This window comes from Schistocerca nitens, chromosome 1 (assembly GCF_023898315.1).
Source record: "Schistocerca nitens isolate TAMUIC-IGC-003100 chromosome 1, iqSchNite1.1, whole genome shotgun sequence".
NCBI lineage: Eukaryota > Metazoa > Arthropoda > Insecta > Orthoptera > Acrididae > Schistocerca > Schistocerca nitens.
In genome coordinates, this window is record NC_064614.1 from 993,915,829 (window position 1) to 993,941,885 (window position 26,057).

General features: G+C 42.3%; 1 protein-coding gene across 3 annotated transcripts in view; it reads left to right on the plus strand.

Moving 5' to 3' along the window:
* LOC126195294 (RAB6A-GEF complex partner protein 2) overlaps positions 1–26,057 on the plus strand; it is a 93,589-nt gene that overhangs the window by 10,656 nt on the left and 56,876 nt on the right. Inside the window, exons 2-4 of one of the 3 annotated variants that reach the window (XM_049933846.1) lie at positions 9,381–9,505; positions 25,167–25,292; positions 25,369–25,518. In XM_049933846.1, coding sequence (XP_049789803.1) covers positions 9,381–9,505; positions 25,167–25,292; positions 25,369–25,518 — 401 coding nt within the window. The remainder of the gene's footprint in view (positions 1–9,380; positions 9,506–25,166; positions 25,293–25,368; positions 25,519–26,057) is intronic. The other 2 variants (XM_049933855.1, XM_049933863.1) reach the window with 2 other exon arrangements.

Sequence of the window (26,057 nt, forward strand, 5' to 3'; positions counted from 1 at the left end):
GAACTTTTTACCAGTGACAGTGCCACTAAAGTGTAGTTACTAAACGTGGCTTTCTGGAATTTCTTCACAAAGAAGTTGAAGTAAATATTCCTGGATTTGAAAAAGAACAGCTACTGACATGAGTAACATTAAAAGTAGATACCCGCAGTGTAGCGAAGCAATGGAAATCACATAATAAAGACCGAGTGAACTGTGCAATGGTTAGCACAATGGACTCGCATTCAGGACGATGACAATTCAAAACTGGGTCCAGCCATAGTGATTTAGGTTTTCTGTAATTTTCCTAAATTGCTTCAGGCAAATGACAGGATGGTTCCTTTGAAAAGGCACGACTGACTTCCTTCCCTAATCCAATGGGACCAATGACCTGATTGTTTGGCCCTCCCCCCAAATCAACAAACTAGCCAACTTAATAAAGCCAGGTTTTCCTGCCCAGATTGTATACTAATTAAGTCCCTGTCATAGTATGGTGATATAATAGCTCCATACTTAGCAGTCATGCAAAAATGCTTGCTCAGTGAAAGATCCATACCTAAGGACTAGAAAGTTGCACATGTCAAACTATACACAAGAAAGCAAATAGAAGTAATCCAGTTAATTACAGACGAATATCACTGACATCTATTTGCAGGGGATTTTGAAATATATACCGTACTTGAACATTATGAATTGCCTTGTAATATAATGTGTATTGACACACAGCACAGATTCAGAAAATATGGTTCTTATGAAACAAAACTGTCTTTTTATTTGCACTTAGTAATTAGTTCTATCAACAAGGGATTGCAAATTGTTTTCATATTTCTAGATTTTTCAGAAGTATTTTGACATTGTTCCTCACAGGCACCTTCTGGAATGACAGGATTAGTGATTTTCTGCCAGAAAGGTCACAGTTCATAATAATTGCCAAGTAATAACTGACAAGAAGTCATCGAATAAAACAGGGTGATATCTGGCATACCCAGAGAAATGTTACAGGGTATCTACTAATCTAATATATGTAAACAATTTAGGAGACAATCTGAGCAGCCCTCTTAGCTACTTAGCAGATGGTGCTGTCACTTACCATCTAGGAAAGTAATTGGAGAATCAAAACCAATTGCAAAATGATTTAGACAAGATATCTTTTGGTGCTCAATAATAAAAACTGTCAGTTCATTCACATGAGTACTAAAATGAATCCAATAAATTTCAGTCATACAATAAATCACAGAAATGTAAAGGGTGCAAGTTCAAGTAAATACCTAGGAATTACAGTTATGAACAGCTCAAATTGGAATGATTACATAGAAAATATTGGGGGGGGGGGGGGGGGGAGGCAATCCAAACACTGGGTTTTATTGTCAGAACACTTAAAAGATGCAACAGGCCTACTGAAGAGTCCGGCTACACTAAACTTGTTCACATTCTTCTAGAGTATTGCTGCATGATATGGGATCCTTACAACATAGGGTTGATGGAGGTCATCAGCAAAGTTCAAAGAAGGGCAGCTCATTTTTTATCATCACAAATTAGATGAGAGTGGTTAGCCATCATTAAAACAGGGCAGTTTTTGCTGCGGCCAGGTCTTTTCTTGAAATTTCAGTCACCATCTTCCTCCTCTGAATGCAAAAATATCAGCATAATAAAATAAGAGAAATCGGAGCTCACATGGAAAGACTTAAGTGTTTGTTTTATCTGGCTATGGTAAAGAAATATTATGAAAGCAATTTGATGAACCCTTTTCCAAGCATTTAAGTGTGAATTGCATGGCAGACAGTAGATGCACCTGTGGTATCCTGGTAATTGCAAGGTATTTTTATTTCACTCCATTCTAATGATTTGGTTTCAGATTGCATCAGGTTGGTTTTAGGTTTAGTTCATTTTGATGGAACCGAGAATCAAGTTTTTCTGAGCATTTTTGACACTTACTGGAATTTTTTCACGCACCTCATTTTCAGTTAGAACTCGGGTATCATCAGCAAATAAAACTGAATTAACATCAGTAGCAAATGGTAGGTCATTTACCAGAAAAGGAATGTATTGAATCTTGTGGTACTCCTTGGGAAATTTTCTGTTTGAGGAGTAATTGCATGAAATTGAAGTTACAGTTACCTTTTTTTTTTTTTTTTTAATAAGAGCTGAACCATTGTAAAACTGTGTACCTGATTCTGTATATCTGTAATTTGTGGAGTCATTCACTAAATGTCCACCCCCGGTAGCTGTGACAGAATGTCACTCCTAAGGGCCCGGGTTCGATTCCTGGCTGGGTAGGAGATTTTCTCCGCTCGGGGACTGGGCGTTGTGTTGTCCTAATCATCATCATTTCATCCCCATCGACGCACAAGTTGCCGAAGTGGCGTCCAATAGAAATACTTGCACCCGGCGAATGGTCTACCCGACGGGAGGCCCTAGTCACGCGATATATTTTTTTTTTTCCACTAAATCCAATGCATTTGCTTAATAATTCAATTGATGTGATCAGAGGAGATTATGCTGACTGGGAAGAAATCACATATGGGGTTCCCCATAGCTCACTCTTAGGTATATCATTGTTCTTTATATATGTTATTGATCTCCCATCTAATATACAACAAACAGGATTAGTTCATTTTGCAGGTGAGACATGTATTATAATCAATCCAAGCATATATACAGCAATGGAGAAAATGGTAAACAGTGTTCTTAAAACTGTCATTGACTGGTTTTCTGTGAATGGTCTCATTCTCTATTTTTAAAAAACAGAACGTACACTGATCAGACAGAACATTATGACCACTGACCTGCACTAGCTATAAGTCCAGGTGATAGTAGTGTCACCTGGCAAGGAATGCACGATCCATGTAGTATCAGTGAGCGTGCGGTCCGTGTGTAGAATGGGTAAGGCATGTGATCTATGTGAGTTTGACTGAGGGCAGATTGTTATGGCCTGAAGGCTCGGCATGAGCATTTCGAAAACTGCATGACTTATCAGATGTTCAAGGAGTATTGTGGTGTCTTCAACACAAGGTGAAACCACATCTAGATGTCGTTCGGTTTGGTGGCCACCCCTGGTAAAACAGGATGGGTAGTGAACTGGGGCGGGACTAACATCAGACTTTAACACTGGGCAGAGTACAAGTGTGTCTGAGCACACAGTGCACCAAACAGTCCCAGTGACGGGTCTCCACAGCTGATGACCCGTGCATGTGCCGATGTCAACACCATAACATCAGCAACTACTACTGAAATGGGCATGTGGTCATCAGCAGTGGACATTGGCACAGTAGCAGAGCATTGGATGGTCTGATGAGTCCAGGTACCTTCTTCATTAATCCATTGGTCCACAGGAGCTCGGGCTAGGCACCATGATGGCCAAGGAGTACTGTACACTGGTTACAGACCATATACACTTTTTCATGATGATCACGTTTCCTGATAACAGTACTATTTTTTAACAAGATAATACACCATGTCACAAGGCCAGAAGTATGATGGACCAGGATGCTGATGGAGTGATTTGAGGAACACAGTTGCAAGTTCCAATTGATGTGCTGGTCCCCCCCCCCCCCAACTCACCAGATCTGCACCCGATCAAACACATCTGGGATGCGGCATCATAGCTCATGGTGCCCCCCCCCCCCCCCCCCCCCGCACTGTCCTAAATTTATGGGAATTAGGTGTGACAGGCACCCTGTTCCCACTCCAGCACTACACAGCACTCTAGACCACCATGCATCCACAGTCTTCTTACTTCTCTCTTTTTCTGCTGCACCCCCACCCCCGCCGTCCATCTACCCTCCTGACTGCACTTAGCTCCCCTAACGTCTCCACCTCATTCTTGTACGCTCCCATAAGCAACACTTTCCGTGTTGCACCTCTACCCTGCTTTCACTCTGTGTCCCCCCCCCCCCCCCCCCAATCCCATCCCATTCTCCTCATCAAGCCATCGGCACACAGGACAAGGCACCTAACGTTGACTTGTACACAGCGGGATATCCCATATCTTAAGACACAGTACTGTCGGCAGACAGTGCGAGCTGGTTGTCCCCTGCGGGTGATAAGATTGGTCGAAGGTATTCTTACCTGTCACACGAGGCAACTAAAAGGATTCTCCTACTTTTCAGTCTCATAAACTGTAGTCTCCTTTTAGGGTGTGACCACCTTTCAAAATTCTACGGACATGCAGGCCATTTGGGGAAGGATGCCATATGTGGCATATAATGTATCAATTGTGCACTGAGACCTTCTGCACCTCTGTAATGGAAATGTAATTGCACCCATCATCCAGGCTTTTGAACAAGAAAGTCTTACGGGATGCTTACGTTTCACCCATTGTGCCCTGTTATCTCCAACATATTAATGGATCTCTTTACACCCAGTATCCAGCGTGGTAGACAGTCTGTTGTGGAAGGGTCAGCTTGTACCCTTTTGATTGTAGTCCCTTGACAACACAGCAATTGCACTGCTGATGCCTGAGCTGCAAACTTCCCTTGTATGCCTAGGAGTAGATGATCGTCTTCTTGGGGCATCAGGACTCCTGACAATGGCCATCGTGTCATGTGGCCTTCGCCGTGACTGGGTGGTGCCTTTTAGGAGAGCCCCTGTTTGGAGTTGGTGGCTTCAGGGCAAATGACCCGCAATGAAGTGGATTAAGATGTCCTATGCTGGTGATCGAATGGCTCCAGCAGTCTCTAGGTTTGGAAAAGGCCAGTATAATGCTGGCAGATATGACCTCAAATCATTTATTCCCTTCCCTGTCTACACTATGGGAGCAATGCAGGACTAAGGATCAAGGAGAGAATACCCTCCTTGAAACTTAGTTTGTGCAAGGTGTGATGGAGAATTCTTTTTAACAACAAAGCATCTATTTTTCATTTAACACTTGGAAGACAAGTTTGGGTAAGTGTCAGGAATGTCCAAAATGAGGAATGAATCAGTCCTGTAAAAACAGCCTTCCCTCCTCACTCATGTTCATTGCATGCCTGTGACAAGCTGGGTGATGTCCCAGTTTCAGTCACCCCCCCCCCCCCCCTCCCCCATAAGAGCTTAAATATGGTCCAGGGGATTATATTCCATAGAAATCTTCTAGTACAGTCCAATGACGAGTTGCGTGCCAGTCTACAGTGACAAGGTGCACCCTTAGCCAGGCATATGTGTAGGGGGCCTAAGGACAACATGGTTGCTAGGGTGCCCTCATCTTGGCCTTTGAAGGTAATTAATTGCCTGAAAAGGTCAAGGTGATGATATACTGTTGTGATGTTAAACCCTATGTTCCTCCCCCATGCGGTGCTTCAAATGTTGCAAGTTTGGGCACGTCCTCTCATTGTAACGCTAGCCCCATGTGTCGGGACTGTGGACGTCCTTCACACACCAACATTCCTTGTGCCCCTCCTCCCATTTGTGTCAACTACAGAGAGCACCATTCCCCCTGTTTGGTGGACTGCACTATTTTTCAGAAAGAGAGGAAAATAATGGAATATTAAACACCGGACAAACTGACCTACACAGAGGCCAAAAACAAATATGACTGTCAAAATCCTGTGTTCATGATATTGTCATATGCTGTAACTACAATGATGTTGCCCTCTGTGGCGATGGTGAAACTGCCAGCTGTGTCTTGTATAGTGGGCCCTGAGGGCCGCCAGACTACACCTGCCCCCTTGATGGTTGGGGGCACTCCTCCTGTTGCTCCTCGAACATCTTCTTCAGCAGCAACACTCCCCCCAGAAATCTGGTACATTGGTCCCCACCCCTCAACCAGGGAAGCAACAGCCTCCTCCGGCTCCTCTCACAAGGAAGGAGTCCCTCGGGACACTGCCTTCCAAGACCTCTGGTGCTGTGAAGCTGGACACCAGCCAGTGGCAGAAGGATCCACAGGCTGCTGGTCATAGAGCTTCGCAATCCTCATTGGTTCCTGAGACAAACTCAGAGAAGCCCTCCCAGCCAGAGAAAATGAAAGAGAAGTGAGGACAGGAAAAAGAAAACTATCAAGAAAAAAGACATCCAGGAGCTTCCACACCACCGCTTCCGGCAGGCTACAGTTCTGAGGATGGGATGGAGATCCTAGTGTTCAAGGACCCATACCTCCCCAGAGCCTCAGAGCTAATGGACACAACCACGAGAAGCACTCGGCCAATGGCAGCAGGTGACCCTGGGGCATAAATTGTCTCTTCGGTCCCTTCATGCCCTCCCTGTACATTGATAGCTTAATCCTACAGTGGAATTGCAGTGGTTTTTTCCACCACCTGGCCGAGTTACGACAACTCTTAAGCTCTTCCCCTGCTTTCTGCACTGCTCTTCAGGAAACATGGTTTCTATCAGTGTGGATCCCCACCCTTTGTAGCTATCGGGGATACTACAAGAATCATACTGATTATTACAGGGTGTCAGGTAGAGTGTGTATATATGTATTGACTCTGTATATAGCAAATCTGTGTCTCTCCAAACAACTTTAGAGGCTGTGGCTGTCAGGATAAGGACAATGCAGGATATTATGTCTGCAATGTCTGTTTTCCCCCCATTGATGAAGTACCTCAGAATGTATTGGTTGCACTGGTTTCTCAACTCGTGAGCACTGGCCGCAGCAAAGCTGTCCAAAACCTACTGACACACCTGGGTCTTTGTCTCTCAAGTACTGGTCCTCTCACTCATGAGTTCTTCCTCATCTGTAGAGACACCTTAAGCAGCCTGTGAGCTCTTGGCCAGTGCTACTCTCACCATCCTTTGGAAATGACTATCCGGGAGTCTGTTTGTACCCTCAAACAATGTGAACATTCGTTGTCCTTCATCTAGACCCCAGGTCATGTCGGAATCCAGGGAAATCAAATTGCTGACAGGCTGGCAAAATATGCTACCGTTAAACTGACTGTGGAGATTTGTACACCAGAAACTGATGTCCAATCGGTATTATGCTGTGAAGTTTTTGGGATCTGGAATACCAAATAACACACCCTTACTATGCCCAACAAATTACATGCTATAAAGGAGTCAACACATGTGGAGATCATCCATGTGAGCCATTCAAAGCGACTCAGTCCAGTGTCACTCTGCATCGGACTGAGTCACAGTCGTCTCCTCTGTTGGAAGGACCTACCCCAGAGTTGCTGTGGTTCTCGGGTGACAGTAGTCCACAAATTGTTGGACTGTCCCAATCTAGCTGCCCTGAGGTGGTCTTGTAACCTTCCTGACACACTACGTAAGGTGTTGGGTGATTATGCCTTTGCGGCTGACCTAATTTCAAGTTTTATTCGAGATGGGGGTTTTTATCACTCAGTCTAAGAGTGCGCACCTAGTCTTATCTCCCAGGCCCTCACCCTACCTGCATTTTAACTTTTTCTCACTCCTTCTGGTGCTGTCTGTTCTACTTGGTGTTCGTCTTTTCACCATCTGTGTTTCTCTTACTTTGTGTTTTTAGTCTGGAGATTTTAATGTATTGCAGAGTAGCCCAGGCTGTGTGCTATATTATTGTAATAACTTCTACTGCTATTTCGTTATAGTTAATGTTTTCAGTTTTGCCTAGCTACTTTCATTTTTTAGTTCAATGTGGTTACAAACATAGTTTTACGCATTTTGTTTCTTCCCTGGATTTCGAGTGATAGGATTCCTTTGGGGTATGGTTTTAATCTGAGACCTCTGTAACTTATCTCCAAATCAACCAACCAAGCGAGGTGGTTGTCACATTTATTTGGCTTACAAACCATAGAGTTTGTTCACAAAAATGGACTTGAATAGAATCCTTCATTAGCTCTGTTAAAACAAACATTTCCTCTCCTGACCATATGCTAGTCATGTTGTTCTCTCTGTGGTATACATAAATAAAATCTTTAATATCTGTGAACATGTAATAAGAGAAAAATAGAAGATTTGTGGACACTCAGGAAAGACGTCAGCTTATATAAGTTCACCAAATCAACACACTCGCTCCTGACAAAGAGCGTCCTTCTATCTACATAACATCAAATTTTACAAAAAATATTTCTGTTATTTTGAATGAAACTCCCACAACCTTTTACAGAACAAGATTTAAAAAAAGGATTTTGACATAGCAGGACATGAACCCTCATCCTGTCAAATGCTGGTGTTATGTCCCAGTGCTTCAACTATCTACACTATGCTATAATTGCCTTTGCTTAGTCTCTTTTTCTTTACTTTTCTCTCTGAAATGTTATTGACAATTATATAATAAATCATAATAAGGGCGATACATTTTCATGAATCCTAAATAGGTTGTTGCTTTAAAATGGCTTACTCCCATTACCTGCAAGTTGTAACACCAGTAGGACATTTCTCGTCATTTTATTACAACAAATCACACCAATAATGATTCATTCTTGAGACATTCAACGTGCTGGTGCTTAAAAACAGCATATATTCATAGAGTGTAACATATAACATAAAACCCCTCCAATATGAGCTTCTGCTGAACATGACAGGTACCGTAAGGCATCTTGTTTTCTGCTTGTGACATAAGAAGCATCCTTGCTTCCTATTGGTTCTACTTTACACGGCACATTACGGAAATATCACAGAACTTATTTTTGTATTTCATGTGTAAAAGTGGCTTCTCAACAAGAAATAGTAGGAAGTGACATCACAAAACTTGTAGAGAGTGATGTCAATATTAGCTACCATGTCCCATGTGTTGATGGCATTACCTCCACCATCCAGATTGCTTCTCCCATCATGCACTGCTGCTTGTAGTCTGGCCTCAGCAGCCAGAAACTGTGGTCATGTGTGTGTGAGCTGTGTGTGTGTGTGTGTGTGTGTGTGTGTGTGTGTGTGTGTTTTCGATGAAGGCCTTTTTGACCGAAAGCATACTTGTGTGACAGTCTTTTTGTTGCATGTATCTGTGACTTAATCTCTCTGCCTTGTGATAAGTAGCTATCTATTCTTTTCATAATATTGTCATTCTTGCATAAAATATAAACACAAGTTGTAGACTAGGCTGCTGCATAAGCTTTTGGATGCGGCTCAGTATTTGACTGCATTATGTTATGTACAAAATTTTCAGACACAATCTGACTTGATGTAAAAGTCTAGAGTGTGCTGGATTAATCAGAATAAATTCTTATTATAATCTTGTAAGATGACATTATATCAGATGATGAATTATTATTTTAATAGAATAATACCATTAGTCCATTCTGTCACCAAATAACTAACTAAATTTATTCTGAATTAAGTATTTAGTAGCTGATTCTAAGAATGACTTTGGATAGTAGGTCCATAATACAATGCATTTTAAGCAGCTTTTAATGCAAGGAGCATGTCAATAAATTTCTTGTAAAATACCAGCTGTGTTAATAATTTAATTATTTCTTGCATTGTTCTGTTATTTTCTTCCATAGAAAGACGCAGCTTCATTATAACAGTAAAATAGATTTTTTCGATATAGACTTAGACATTTATTCTAATTGCAGCGACGTATTTGAGAGCTTGGCATGGGCAAGTGCCCAAATACACTGCCAGTGCACTACAAACAACAAAGTTGCATATCCAGAAAGCAGCTCTGTTACACCTGAAGAGCTGTCAACAGCTAATGCTGGTAAGTTATAGTTTTATCAAGCTATTTCATTATAACAAGAAAGAATATTTAAATAATTATTTTCCATCTAATTTGTTTTTTCTTTTTTACAAGAAACAGTCTGGTCTTTTCCCTTCACTTTTTTCTCCAAAGCTTTGCTTTCTGCTATTTTGTTGTGTTTACATTTCCTTTCAGGGAAAGTAGTTGGTCTAAATTCAGTTAGCTACATAAGTGATAAACCCTGGAATAAGACAAACAACATAAAACATTTTAAATAACAACACTCTGCTGCAGAGTGAATGGCTGTGGTGAAGTCATGTCTCTGCAATAACTTTTCTTCCAGGAGAGCTAGATCTGCAAGGTATACAGGAACACTTTATGAACTAAGGAAGGTAGGAGATGAGGTATTGGCAGCACTTAAGCTGTGAAGGTGAGTTGTGAGCCATGCTTGGATAGCTCAGTTGGTAGAGCTCATCCCTACGAAAGGCAAAAGTTTCAGATTCATTTTTAGAATGAATCAGTATATATTCACAACATTTGGATTTTAAGGATGAATAGAAGAATTATTTCCACTTGTATACAAATGCAATTTATCCGGTTGCCGTTCGTGGTATAGGCATAGCAGTCCTTCTGAATGTGTACTATTCTTGACATTTGTAGTGTAGGATATGGGTGTAGTGGGATTTACACTAGCAGCTGTGCAGGAGCAGTCATATTTTCCCATAAAGCATTTATTAAAACAATAAATATCGTCATCAGGTTACCTTCCATTAGGAAACTGGGTGCACTCTGCGACTGTCATGTAATTTATAAATGATAGAGCACAGCAATCAGTCCCCCCCCTCCCCCTCTTCGACCCCCCCCCCCCCCCCCCCGGCCCCTCAAATCCAGATTTCGGCTAGTGCCTAGCCATTATCAATGCACTATTTTTTAATCTCAATGCATGTTAGTTCCCTATTGTTCAGGCGTCAGTCACAGTTCTTTGAATACTGAAAGAACTGTGACAGCCGCCCGAACAACTGGGAACTAACATGCATCGAGATTAAAAAATAGTACATTGATAATGGCTATGCACTAGCCAAAATCTGAATGTGCATAACAAAACTTGCAAAAAAAAAAAAAAAAAAGGGGGGGATGGGGTGGGGGGGACTGATAGCTGTGCTCTATCATTTATAAATAAATATCTTCCTCAACAAACCACAGGAACAGAATATTCTACAGTGATATTCGCCCAGCTTTATTTCTTGAGCAAATTGGGCATCAGAATATCACAAATAAATTAAAGAATCTTTAAGCAAGATTATAAAACACCCTAGTGTTAGATAAAGGCCCAATGACACATAAGGAGCACCAACAAGAACAAAATATAGATGAAAATATTCACTCTCGGGGCCCATAGACATTACAATTGGGCATCACACAATGTAACAGAGCAAACACATAAAATCAGTCACATCTTCAATTGACAATAACAAATACCAGAAGTAGAATCAGACTTTGAGCCCTCAGGCTTTGCAGTCGAACACCAACTCCATATAGTAGAACAAATGAATAACAACATATACCTTATCTCTCTACCAGTACCTCCACCAACTACTCATTCCTATTCCTATTTCTACTTCTACGTAAATACTTTTGTATTAAAGGAGACCACTTACCATACTGGCACCATGTAGGCACATGAGTGCACACTCATACACACTTTTGTGTGTGTGTGTGTGTGTGTGTGTGTGTGTGTGTGTGTGTGTGTGTGTGTGTGTGTTTGTGTGTGTGTTTTAATCTAGCTCCTCATAGGATAACTCTGAAAGCTAGTGAGTTTTCTTTCTTTTGTGTGTGCCTATCAACACTTCTTCTTTTGAGTGAATGGTCTCCTTAAATCCAAAAATATTTACATTGTACAAGAACCTTTCTACAACATTTCTTATAACTGCCACTGGCACTGGCACTACAGTAAACAGTGCTACAATTCTACCTACACTATGAACAACTCTAACTGTGCAATTTTCTGCAGTTAAATTATATACTACACTATGTGATCAAAAGTATCTGGACACCTGGCTGAAAATGACTTAAAAGTTCACGGCACCCTCCATCGGTAATACTAGAATTCAGTATAGTTTTGGCCCACCATTAGCCTTGATGACAGCTTCCACTTTGAGGCATATGTTCCATCAGGTGCTGGAAGGTTTCTTGGTGAATGGCAGCCCAGTCTTCACAGAGTGCTGCACTGAGGAGAGGTATCAATGTCGGTCAATGAGGCCTGGCATGAAGTTGGCGTTCCAAAGATGTTCTGTAGGATTCAGGTGAGGACTCTGTGCAGGCCAGTCCATTACAGGGATGTTATTCTCGTGTAACCACTCCACCACAGGCCATGCGTTATGAACAGGTGCTCAATAATGTTGAAAGATGCAGTTGCCATCCCCAAATTGCTCTTCGACAGTGGGAAGCATGAAGGTGCTTAAAACATCAATGTAGGCCTGTGATTTGATAGTTCCACGCAAAACAACAAGGGGTGCAAGCCCCCTCCATGAAAAACATGACGACACCATAACACTACCGCCTCCAAATTTTACAGTTGGCACTACACACGCTGGCAAATGTGTATAGCTGTTGTCCTAATCTCACCAACAGTTTGTACAAGCTGCTCAAATGTATGGTGAGCTGGCACTTATATTGGCTCCGTCCCTAGGCGTTTTTCGCCAAGGTCGCTCCGCCACTGACAGCTTGGTGTACCTGGAGTCTGCCATCCGAACGGCCTTTTCCCTCAGTCAACACTTTATTGCCAACTTTTTTGATCTGATTGAAAGCCTACGATAGCACTTGACGACACTACATCCTTGCTACTCTGCACGAGTGGGGTCTCCAGGGCCCGCTTCCAATTTTTATAGGGAACTTTTTGTCACTCCGCACTTTCTAAGTTCAAGTCGGTGCTTCACACAGTTCGCCACATATCCAAGAGAATGGGGTCCCACAAGGCTCTGTACTCATTGTCCCGCTGTTTTTAGTGGCTGTCAATGGTCTCACAGCAGCGGTGGGGTTGTGGGGTCATCTGTATCCCTGCTCTTACATGCTGACGATTTTTGTATTCCTTTCTGTTCCTCTTCTATTGGAGTGGCTGAACATCGACTGCAGGGAGTTATATGAAAGACACAGTCATGGCCCCTCACTCCTCCACCAAGACTAGCATCATGCACTTCTGTTGTTGTCATACTGTCTGCCCATATCCGGAACTTTACCTCAATGACCAACTGCTTAACATAGTGGAGACTTAGCGGTTTTTAGGACTGGTTTTCGATGCTTGATTTTCTTGGCTTTCTCATCTTTGTCAGCTTAAGGGAAAGTGCTAGTGGAATCTCAACATTGTCCAGTGCCTGAGCCACGCTGACTGGGGTACAGATCGCCCTGCATTCCTGCAGCTGTACAAAGCCCTTGTGCAGTCCTGTCTTGATTATGGGGGCCCAGCATATGGTTCAGCATCACCATCAGCATTTTGTCTCCTGGACACTATACACCACTGTGGAGTTCGATTTGCAACATGAGCTATCCGAACAAGCCCAGTGAAAAGCCTCCTCCATTGCAGATCATGCAACAACAACCACTGCTTGCACATTATACTACCCACATTTGTAGTTTGCCTCATCATCCAAATTACCATCTCTTTTTCCCTAACACGGAAATCCATGTCCCGCAACGGTGGCCCTGATTGGGGATTCCAATTGCAGTCCATGTTCAGTCACCTCTTACTGAACTCAATACTTTCTGTCTCCCTCCTTTCCTGTGGGTCTACTCATGTACACCTCCATGGTACATGCCTTGGCCACATCTTCGTCTGGACCTATTGCAAGGCCCGAAAGGCTCGGTTCCACCTGAGGCCCTCCACCAGCAAGTTCCACCTGAGGCCCTCCACCCGCAATTCTCTCTATTCTCAGCGAGTTCCAGGGCTCTGAAATAGTCTCCAGCAATGGCTGTATGGTTGATGGTCAAACAACACTCCTTTCCAGATGGCTGCAGTGTTTTCATTGGTAGCCGTCTCTAGCGCTCATGAGCATATCCGCTCCTGCACAGGTGAGACATTCGTCATCTGTAATGACACCTTAAGCAGCCTACAAGCTGTCAACCAGTGCTTCCATCACTACCCTTTGATAACAACTATCCAGGAGACTCTTTATGCCCTTGGAAACAGTGGACATTCAGTGCCCTTCATTTGGGCCACAGGACATGTCGAGATCCTGGGAAATGAACATGCTACCAGTAAACCAGCTCTGGGAATAGGCACACTGGAAACTGATCACCGATCGGTCTTAAGCTGTAAAGTTTTCAGGATCTGGAATACTGAGTGACACCCCTCGGTATACCAAATAAACTACATGTTGTCAAGGAGACAATGAATGCATGGCGGTCATGCATGCTAGCCACTCGCAGGGACTCCGTTGTCATTTGTCAGCTCTGAATCGGCCACACTTGGCTGACTCATGGTCATCTCTTCCATTGCGAGGACCCACCTCAGTGGCACAGTGGTCCCCACTAGACTGTTCTCCATATCTTCTTGGACTGCCTAATTTTAGCTGCCCTGCGGCAGACTTTTAACCTTCCCAGCACACTGTCTAGGGTATTGGGAGACAGTGCCTCAATGGCTGATCTGATTTTACATTTTTTTCATGAGGGGGCTTTTCATCACACAATCTAAGGCTGGGTGTCTGGCCTTCTCTCTCAGGCCTTCACCCTCTCTCCATTATAACTCTTCCTCATTCTTTCTTTCCTGTTTGTTCGCCTTGGTGTTTGTCTTTTCCCTATCTGTGTTCCTCTAGCCTTGTCTTTTAGGTTGGAGATTTTAGTGTGTTGCACAGTGGCTGGGTCATCCTTCTTTATTCTTGCAGTCAGCCAGCCCAAGCCATCTGCTATATTATTTTAATGTCTTCTACCACTTAGTGCACACTTTTTCCTTTTGTCTTGCTTCTTTCATTTTCTCTTTCAGTGGTGTTCCCTGTTAGTTTTCCATCTTTCTTACTCCCCAGATTCTTTTCGGGGAATTGTTTTACTCCGCGACCTGTTTGAATGTGGAAAAAGGGACTGATGACCTCGTTGTTCGGTCCCTTTCTCTCCAACCCAACCAACCATCAAGACACTATCCATTCCATTCAACTGCTCTTCCAAGTCCTTTGCTGTGTCTGACAAAATTACAATATCATTTGCAAACCTCAAAGCTTTTTTTCTTCTCCCTGAACTTGAATTCCTTCTCCAAAATTTTCATTGGTTTCCCTTACTTCTTTTTCAGTGCACATATTAATCAACATGGGGGTAGGCTACAAACCTGTCTCACTTCCTTCTCAAAGACTGCTTCCTTTTCACGCCTCTCAGCTCTTGTAACTGCTGGCTGGTTTCTGTACAAGTTATAAATAGCCTGTCATTCCCAGTATTTTATCCCCAATACCTTCAGAATTTCAATGAAAGTACTCCACTCAGCATCGTCAAAAACTTTCTCTAAGTCTACACATGCTCTAAGTGTAGGTTTGCCGTTCCATAACCTATTTTCTAAGAGACATTGTAGGATCATTACTGCCTCGCATGTGCACACATTTCTCCAGAATCCAACTGATTTTTCCTGAGGTCAGCTTCTACCAGTTATTCCATTCTTCTACAAAGAATTCATGTCAGTATTTTGCAACCATTTCTTATTGAACTGATAGTTCATTAATACTCACCCTGTCAGCACCTGATTTCCTTAGAATTGGAATTATTACATTCTTCTTGAAGTCTGAAGGTTTTTCGCCAAGCATTTAAAAAACCTATCATTGTGTACTGCACTCAGTTACAAAATTACATGTCACTGTGTTAGTAGCTGCAGCAGGGGACACCAATTCAATTCAATTCGATTGCTCATACAAATATTGTACACTGTTATATATTTGAAAATAATGTTTTCTTATATGAGATTCCAGAAGCAGCCACAGCATACTGTTACAAACATTTACGCCATTGATTCGAAAGTGTCATAGTATTTCTCCTTAAACAAACATTGAGAAGTCGTAGCCACAATTTCACTAAATAACACTATATCCCACATTGGAGCTACAAAGAATTTTTATTTTTCAATCTTTCATGTTGAGAAAATTCATCTAAATTTAACAGAAAGGTTATTAATTCTGCATGGTAAATCCTCACAGTCTCCATATTGTATGTTTTATGTCACTGTAGTATTGTTTGCAGTTAACTCTATTTGTTACAGAATCGTGGTCAACATATATTCAGTTTTTATGGGACACCACTATAGGCTTAGACAAATCCACTTTGACAGGTGTGTCCATTTTTCTTTCTGAGATGTTTCCTTTATTTTTTCCTTTCTCCTGTTCTTCATATATTATTACCTTGCACCATTTCTTTGAGATTCAATTTGGTAATCTCACCAATGCTTATTCATAAATGGCAACAAATGTGTGTTTCCAAGCAGAGAACAAGTTGAATCAAGACATAATTGTGTTACAAAATTTGATACTGGTTATTATTATTGATCGAAAATCATCTCGCCAGCTATAATTTCATTACATAATACTACTTGCCATATTTTCCCACCTTTGGATCTGTGGACTGAACTTTATCCTGTGTTACAAATTATTTTGAAGGGAAGTTTTAGTATCTGTGCCAGTGGACATCACAATGGAGGCACTTGAGATGGAATGGACAGTGCAGCAAACTAATTCTGACAACTGGTGTGGTGTGGGGGTTTGGTGGGCTGCATGCCCAAAGTGTTGTATGGGCAGATATATTGAAGGCACTGTTTGCTTCCAGGCAACAGTAATGCTGAGTTCAACCACTGCAGACCTTTCCTAGTGTATCACGCCGTGTGCCGTTTCTGAGTGCTTACCTGTCAGCCTCCTGTGCCTGCCATGTGTTATGTGAGCCCTGTCCACATCTCTTCTGAGTTTCAGACTTTCTTTTTTCCCCTTAGGTTGATCTACATGGAAAGTTTTCAATTCCTGTTGTGGGATTCTGTTCGTCTGCTTGTTGAGCCACTGTTGGCCTGACAGTATGCCAGCAGTATTATTTAGCAGCATTGTCACACATGTGAAAGTAGTAATGTGGCGACAAGAATGGGATGTTCTTACACATGTGATGCTTCTAATTTTTTCATCCCTTTTCATAGAATTAATTTTAGACCACCATGGATTTAGCATTTCTGCAATGCTGGGAGAAAATGTTGCATCTACAGAAGTAGGAGCAGGAGCAGCATGGGTATATGCAGGTGCTTCTAACCCAGAAAGGGGAATTGCTTCATACACATGCCATGCAGGTGGCAGGTCATGTGTCCACTGTGCAGTCCCCCCCCCCCCCCCCCCTCCCCCGCCCACACACACACACACACACACACACACACACACACACCACCCCCGTGCTGCCATTTGCCGGTTGGATTAGTAAACACAAGGTCATTGTAGCAAGGCTAAAAAAAAAAACCATATCAACCAAAACCACTAAACATGAACGCAGAATATATCTATTTAAAACAGCAGATAAAAATTCGCTTGGTGCCTTCCTAAGAGAGAGTCTCCATTCCTTCCAAGTTAATTATGTAAGTGTAGACCAGATATGGCTCAAACTCAAAGATACAATATAGACAGCAATAGATAGATTCATACCGCATAAGTTAATAAGAGATGGGACTGATCCACCATGGTACACAAAACACGTCAGAACACTGTTGCAGAAGCAATGAAAAAAGCATGCCAAATTCAGAACAATCCCCAAGACTGGCTAAGTTTCACGGAAGCTCGAAATTTAGTACGGATGTCAATGCGAGATGCTTTTAATAGTTTCCATAATGAAACATTGTCTCAGAATATGGTAGAAAACCCAAAGAAATTCTGGTCATATGTAAAGTACACCAGTGGCAAAAAAACAGTCAATACCGTCACTGCACAATAGTGATGGAAATGTTACTGATGATGGTGCCACGAAAGCTGAGTTACTAAATACAGTTTTCCGTAATTCCGTCACGAAAGAAGATGAAGTAAATGTTCCAGAATTCGAAACCAGAACAACTGTTAGCATGAGACATAAAAGTAGATATCTTAGATGTTGCGAAACAACTCAGATCACTTAAGAAAGGCAAGTCTTCCAGTCCAGATGGTATACCAATCAGGTTCCTTTCAGAGTATGCAGACACAATAGCGCCTTTCTTAGCAATCATATACAGCCGCTCCCTTGACGAAAGGTCTGTTCCTAAAGACTGGAAAGTAGCACAGGTCACACCAATATTCAAGAAAGAAAATGGGATTAACCCATTGAATTACAGACCCATATCACTGACCTTAATTTGCAGTAGGACTTTGAAGCATATACTGTACTCGAACATTATGAATCACCTTGAAGAAAATGACTTATTGATGCATAACCAACACGGACATAAAATATCATTCTTGTGCAACACAGCTCGCTCTTTGTTCCCATCAAGTAATGAGTGCTGTCGACAAGGAATCTCAGATCGACTCCATATTCCTAAATTTCCAGAAGGCTTTTGATACCGTTCCTCACAAGTGACTATTAATCAAATTGCATGCATATGGAGTATCGTCTCAGTTGTGTGACTTGATTCCTGATTTCCTCTCAGAGAGGTCACAGTTCGTAGTGATAGACGGTAAATCATGGAGCAGAACAGAAATGATTTCTGGCATTCCGCAAGGTAGTATCATAGGCGCTCTGCTGTACCTGATTTACATAAATGATCTAGGTGATAATCTGAGCAGCCCCCTTCGATTGTTTGCAGATGATGCTGTAATTTACCGTCTAGTAAAATCATCAGACAATCAATTCCAATTACAAAATGACCTAGAGAGAATTTTTGTGTGGTGAGATAAGTGGCAATTGGCACTAAACAAAGAAAAGTGCGAGGTCATCCACATGGGTACTAAAAGAAATCCGATAAATTTTGGGTGTACAATAAATCACGCAAATCTAAGGGCTGTCTATTTGACTAAATACCTAGGAATTACAATTATGAGCAACTTAAATTGGAAAGACCACATAGATAATATTGTGGGGAAGGCAAAACAAAGAGTGCGCTCTGTTGGCAGAATACTTAGGAGATGCGACAAACCCACCAAAGAGACAGCCTACATTACACTTGTCCATCCTCTGCTGGAATGTTGCTGCTCGGTGTGGGATCCTTACCTGGTAGAACTGACGGTGGACATTGAAAAAGTGCAAAGAAGGGCAGCCCGTTTCGTGTTATCGCGCAATGTGGGTGAGAGTGTCACTAATATGATATGCAAGTTGGGGTGGCAGTCACTGGAACAAAGGCGGTTTTCTTTGCGGTGAGATCTATTTACGAAATTTCAGTCACCAACTTTCTCTTCCAAATGCAAAAATATTTTGTTGACGCCCACTTATGTAGGGAGAAATGATCATCATAATAAAATAGGAGAAATCAGAGCTCGAACGGAAAGATTTAGGTGTTCCTTTTTCCCCACACGCCATTCGAGAGTGGAATGGTAGAGAAGTAATATGAAAATGGTTTGATGAACCCTCTGCCAGGCACTTAAGTGTGAAATGCAGAGTAACGATGTAGATGCAGATGAGTCTGTAGGAACCAGATTTTACATTGTAAGGCATTTCCAGGGCAAATGTGCAATCTGTCCAAATTAATTGGTTATGAACTGTAGATTAAAACTGAAGAAATTGGAAATTAAGGAGACGAAACCTGGATAAGTTGAAAGGACCAGAGATGGTTGAAAGCTTCAGAGGGACCGTTATACAATGGTTGACTAGAACAGGGGAAAGATGAATGGGTGAAAGGAGAAAAATTTTAAATGAAGCAGGTGAAAAGGAATAAAATGTTTAAAAAATGAGATTGATATGAAGTGCAGTATTGCTAAGAAGGGGATGACTAGGGGATAAATGATTTAGAAACTTATTTCAGTAGGGGAAAGATAGATACCACCTGCAGGAAAATTAAAGACAACTTTGGGGAAAAGAGAAGCGTTTGGGGAGGTGGAGGGCTTGTCCAGAATGCAGTCAGGGTCGGTCTTGATCAAAACAGCACCCTCTGCCCAGTCATGGACACTACTCACCTGAGACAAGCTGGGGGATGTTTCTGTTTCCATCACACCCCATAAGAGCTTAAATATGGTCCAGAGTATCATATTTCACTGGGACCTTCTTTAGCAGTCAGATGGTGAGCTCTGCGCCAATTTAGAGCAGCAAGTTGTCCATTTTCTCCGGAGCGTCCACCAGGGTCTGAGGGATCATCAGGTTGTCACGAGTGCCTTCATCTTAGTCTTTGAGGGTGACACATTACCCAAGAAGGTTAAGGTGATGGTTTACCACTGTGACATAAAGCCATATATCCCTCCCCCAATGAGGTGCTTTAAGTGCTGGAAGTTTGGCCTTATGTCTTCCCGCTATACTTACAGCATCACCTTTTGGGATTGTGGATGTCCTTCACATCCCAATACTCCCTGTGCCCCGCCTCCCATCCATGTCAGCTGCAGAGAGCACCATTTACCTTGCTCGCCAGACTGCAGGATTCTCCAGAAAGAAAGGAAAATAATGGAATACAAGACCATGGACCGACTGACCTACACTGAGGCTAAGAGAAAATATGAGAGGCTACATCCTGTGTATATGACATCAATCTATGCCGCTGCTATGACAACGGTTCCACCATCTTCCATTCCGCCATGTACAGTTGGCTCTCAGAGCCGTCAGACTCCACCTGCCCCCTTGATGGTGGGAGGCACTTCCCTCCGCGTTGCTCCTGCACAACCTAAATCAGGAGCAACACCCGCCCAACCATCGGGGATGTCAGTCCCCACTTCTCAGCTGGAGAAGCGTAAGTCTTCTTCAGCTCCTCTCACCAGGAAGGGATCCTGTGGGTCGCTCCCTTCCCAGGTTCCTACCAGTGACAAAGCTGACAGCCGCTAGTGGCTGAAGCAACCACAGGTAGCTGGTCGAAGAGCTTCACAGTCCTCCTCAGTCCCTGAGACTGAAGCAGTAAAGTGCTCCCAGCTGGACAAACCTAAGGAGCAGCGAGATACACCTAAAAAGAAAAAGACCCCTAAGAACCAAGGCACTGTGGTGGCATCCACACCACCACTACCTACAATCTATGTCCTGAACTCGGTATGTAGTGAACCTGTGCCCCTTCAAACCCCTCTTGAAGCTGTGTCTGTCGGGATAAGGACGATGCACGAAATAACTGTCTGCAATGTATAACTTCCTCCAGATGGTGCAATACCCCTGAACGCATTGGCTGCACTGATTGATCAACTCCCTAAACCTTTCCTACTTTTGGGAGATTTTTAACACACACAACCTCATGTGGGTTGGCACCATGCTTCCTGGCCAAGGTAGGGAGGTCGAAAATTTACTGTCACAACTTGACCTCTGTCTCTTAAATACAGGTGCTCCCACACATTTCAGTGTGGCACATGGCACATATTCAGCCATTGATCTCTCTGATTGCAGTCCTGGCCTTCTCCCATCTGTCCACTGGAGAGCACATGATGACCTGTGTGGGAGTGACCAGTTCCCCATCTTCCTGTTACTCCCCTGGCATCATGCCCATTGATACCTACCCAGATGGGCTTCAAACAAGGCAGACTGGTAAGTCTTCACCTCTGCTGTCACCGTTGAATCTCCCCCCTACATGGTGCCATCGAGGTTGTCGTTGAGCGTGTCACTACAATGATTGTTTCTGCGATGGAAAACTTGATCTCTTGTTGTTTAGGGTGCCCCTGGTGAAAAACAGTTCCTTGGTGGTCGCCGGAAGTCGCTGAGGCAATTAAAGAGCATCGGCGAGCTCTACAGCAACATAAGCGGCACCCTTCCCTAGAGCAACTAAAAGTCTTTAAGCAGCTCTGTGCCCGCATTCACCAGCTTATAAAACAACGGAAACAGGAGTGTTGGGAGAGTTACGTGTTGACCAGTGGGTGCCATACGTCACCTTCCCAAGTCTGGACAAAGATCATACGTCTTTTTGGATATCAGACCCCAACAGGTGTCCCTGGCATGTTATCTGTATTTTATTTTATTTACACGTCAAGTCCCATAGGACCAAATTGAGGAGCAAGTCTCTGAGGTCATGGAATGTATCAGTACAAGAAATTAAAACATAAAAGTAATAACAGATAAAATAAAAGTTTATGAGCCCAAAAAGAGTCACTCCATAAGCTTAAGTAAACACAATCAACAGTACAATAAGAATCAGTTTAATTTTTCAAGGAACTCCTTCACAGAACAGAAGGAGTGACCCATGAGGAAACTCTTCAGTTTCGATTTGAAAGCACGTGGTGCATGGATGTAGCAGTATACTGCACACCTTTTTGCACAAGAGTTAAGGAAGTGCGATCCAAATGCAGGTTTGATTTCTGTTGAGTATTAACCGAGTGAAAGCTGCTTATTCTTGGGAATAAGCTAATATTGTTAACAAGAAATGGCAGTAAGGAATATACCGGGTGATCAAAAAGTCAGTATAAATTTGAAAACTGAATAAATCGTGGAATAATGTAGATAGAGAGGTACAAATTGACTCACATGCTTGGAATGACATGGGGTTTATTAGAACCAAAAAAATACAAAAGTTCAAAAAATGTCCGACAGATGGCGCTTCATCTGATCAGAATAGCAATAATTAGCATAACAAAGTAAGACAAAGCAAAGATGATGATCTTTACAGGAAATGCTCAATATGTCCACCATCATTCCTCAACAATAGCTGTAGCCTTGGAATAATGTTGTGAACAGCACTGTAAAGCATGTCTGGAGTTATGGTGAGGCATTGGCGTCGGACGTTGTCTTTCAGCATCCCTAGAGATGTCGGTCGATCACGATACACTTGCGACTTCAAGTAACCCCAAAGCCAATAATCGCACGGACTGAGGTCTGGGGACCTGGGAGGCCAAGCATGACGAAAGTGGCGGCTGAGCACACGATCATCACCAAACAATGCGCACAAGAGATCTTTCACGCGTCTAGCAATATGGAATGGAGCGCCATCCTGCATAAACATTGTACGTTCCAGCAGGTGTTTATCAGCCAGGCTGGGGATGATGCGATTCTGTAACATATCGGCTTACCTCTCACCCGTCACGGTAGCAATTACAAAACCAGAATCACGCATTTCCTCAAAGAAAAAAGGCCCGATAACGGTGACTTCCTCATCGTGCAATGGAGTTTCCAGGACAGTTCTAGGATTTTTGGTAGCCCAAATTCTGCAGTTGGAGCGTGAAATGAGCTTCGTCGGTCCACAACACGTTACTCAACCAGTCGTCATCTTCTGCCATCTTTTGAAACGCCCACACCGCAAATGCCCTCCACTTCATTAAATCGCCAGGTAACAGTTCATGATGCTGATGGATTTTGTACGGATAGCATCTGAGGGTACGCCTATGTGCCAACTAAACATTAGTGTATGGAATGTCGGTGCGACGTGCGACTGCACGAGCGCTGACTTCCCCATGCATAGACGAACCCACTACAGTCTCCATTTCTTCCTGAACTGTCTCAGCAGCGTTACGCCTTGTGCTCGGTCGGCCACTATGGGGTCTATCGTCTAAACAACCCATGGCTTCGAACTTCGAAATCATTCTCGCCACAGCTGCATTTGTCAATGGACCTTTACCCGTTCGAATCCCATTCCTGTGGCGATAGGGTCGTAACGCTGAACTAGCACATTCCCCATTCTGATAATACAGCTTCACTAAAAGTGCCTTTTCAGGTAACATCAACATGCTGCGACTGCTGGCGCATCTGATTCTCTCTCTCATTACAGCTCCTTTTATACATGATTGTCATGTGCAGTTACTGATGTTTTGCTGTCCAGCGCCATCTGTCCGACATTTTGGGAACTTTTTTTTCCCTAATAAAACCCCATGTCATTCCAAGCATGTGTATCAATTTTTACCTCTCTATCTACATTATTCTGTGGTTTATTTAGTTTTCAAATTTATACTGACTTTTTGATCACCCGATATATATATTGAGAGGCCAGTGTCAAAATACCCAGACTTGTGAACAGGGGTCAACAAAAGGTTCATGAACTTACACCACTTATTGCCTGAACCGCCCATTTCAGACACAAAAATATCCTTTTACAATGGGAAGAGTTACCCCAAAATATAATACCATACGACATAAGCGAATGAAAATAAGCAAAGTAGACCAATTTTCTTGTCAAACGATCACTCACTTCTGATACCGTTCGAATAGTAAAAATGGCAGTATTAAGTCTTTGAACAAGATCCTGAATGTGGGCTTTCCACGACAGCTTAGTATCTATCTGAACACCTAGGAATTTGAACTGTTCAGTTTCACTAATCATATGCCCATTCTGTGAAATTAAAACGTCAGGTTTTGTTGAATTGTGTGTTATAAACTGAAAAAACTGAGTCTTACTGTGATTTAGCATTAGTTTATTTTCTACAAGCCATGAACTTAGGTCCTGTACTGCACTATTTGAAACTGAGCCAATGTTGCACACAACATCCTTTACTACCAAGCTAGTGTCATCAGCAAACAGAAATATTTTGGAGTTACCCGTAATACTAGAGGGCATATCATTTATATAAATAAGGAACAGGAGAGACCTCAACACTAATCCCTGGGGCACCCCTCACCCCCCCACCCCCATTTGACAGTACCCCACTCAGACCCCACATCACAGCCGTTATCAACATTGTGAATAATGACCTTTTGCTGCCTGTTGCTAAACCTTTTGCTGCCTGTTGCTAAAGTAAGAGGTGAACCAGTTGTGAGCTGCTCCCCATATTCCGTAATGGTCCAACTTCTGGAGCAATATTTTGTGATCAACACAATCAAATGCCTTAGTTAAATCAAAAAATATGCCAAGCATTCTAAACCTTTTGTTTAGCCCATCCAGTACCTCACAGAGAAATGAGAATATAGCATTTTCAGTTGTTAAACAACTTCTAAAGCCGAACTGTACATTTGATAGCAGTTGTTAAATGACTTCTAAAGCCGAACTGTTCATTTGATAGTAAATCATGTGATATGAAATGATCAATTATCCTTACACACAGCCTTTTCAATAACCTGTCTTGTGCCACAAGCTGTCTTTTGTCAACAAAACAGAAATACAGCAGGAGTCATGCTGAGCACTACAGAAGGTGGCTCTGTATGTAGAAATATTTCATAGTGAACACGGTTAAGAATATATACATAAAGAATGCAGTCTGTTATGACCATTACATAGCAATGTAGTTGAAGGTACGAAAGAATATTTATTGTGAAAACAAGTATTCGTGAAACCAAAACAAATTTCTGTAAGGCAGGATGTAGAGGAGTCAAATGCAAAAAGAGGGAATGGAGATTATTTTTGTGGGGAGAGGGCACAACAACAATATAATTATGTAATAAAACCCAAAGTATATGTTTTTCATGAAATGACAAAAATATTCCAGTCAAGAGTCTTTTGATCTATGTCCAAAAAATTACTCTCCGTAGCTCTTCATGCTAACTAATTTCTCTTTTTGTTTTTTCTGTATTTAATACCAGTTATTTTGTAGACATGAGTGAAACTCCCCCCCCCCCCCCCACACACACACACACACACACATACACACACCATAACTTAGCTTTTTTCAGCTCGTAAAGTGTTACAAAAGATGTGATGTATAAATTTACTATGTTTCCATTGTCTGTAATCAAAAATTTGTGTGATTGTTGGTAGTAGATGGGTTGTTTCCAGCCACCTCGTTTGCACCATGCCGGGGAGAGACAGGTCACATAGTTCTCTCTACAAAACCAAAAATTTTGTTCTGTGACCTGCGCCTTGCATCTGGAGAAAGCAAATCTTGTAAGTATAGTATTTAACATGCCAATGCTTAGGAGTTTCTCTCATTGAACCTACAAAAGTTATTCTTTCCTTTCAGATTTATACAGTGAAGTACTACCTAATGAAGCACCACCTTCATATCGTGGACAAGCTGTGAAATACTCTTATAAAATAACTATTGGAATGCAGAGGGTAAACAGCCCTATAAAACTACTGAGAGTTCCTCTTCGAGTTTTGGTAGTTAATGGTAAGTTGATACAGAAATGTGAGTATGGTTTGAAGATCTTGTGATTTAACTGGTAAATATCAGAATTTTGTCAGCCAGTGCCAATTTCTGTGATGTAAATAATTGCAAAATTAGTTATTATGTGAACATTTATCTGCAGGTATTGTAATTAAACTGCTTTTATGTACACTTACGTTCAGAAAAAAAGAACACCTTGAACACTTAGATATAGGATGTTCATATTCACAGGATGTGCACTTTAGTATGTTCTACAGAAATGATTAGTATTTGAACCATGTCGGCCCACAGGTTCAGGGTCAACATCGATATCATGGTGCAATACCACCTACTGTTAAAATGTGCCTGTGGCTCTCGTTGTTGCTATAGACCAAAGGTAGTTGGATCAGTGTGACTTGAACAGACATGCACAGTACCTCACAGTCATTTGCATGAATCATATCATCAAATCAATGAGTTTGGAAGAGGGTGTATTATTGGCATGAGAGAATGTGGTGCATCCATCTGGGAAACTGCTGCTCATGTGGGATGAAATGTTTCAA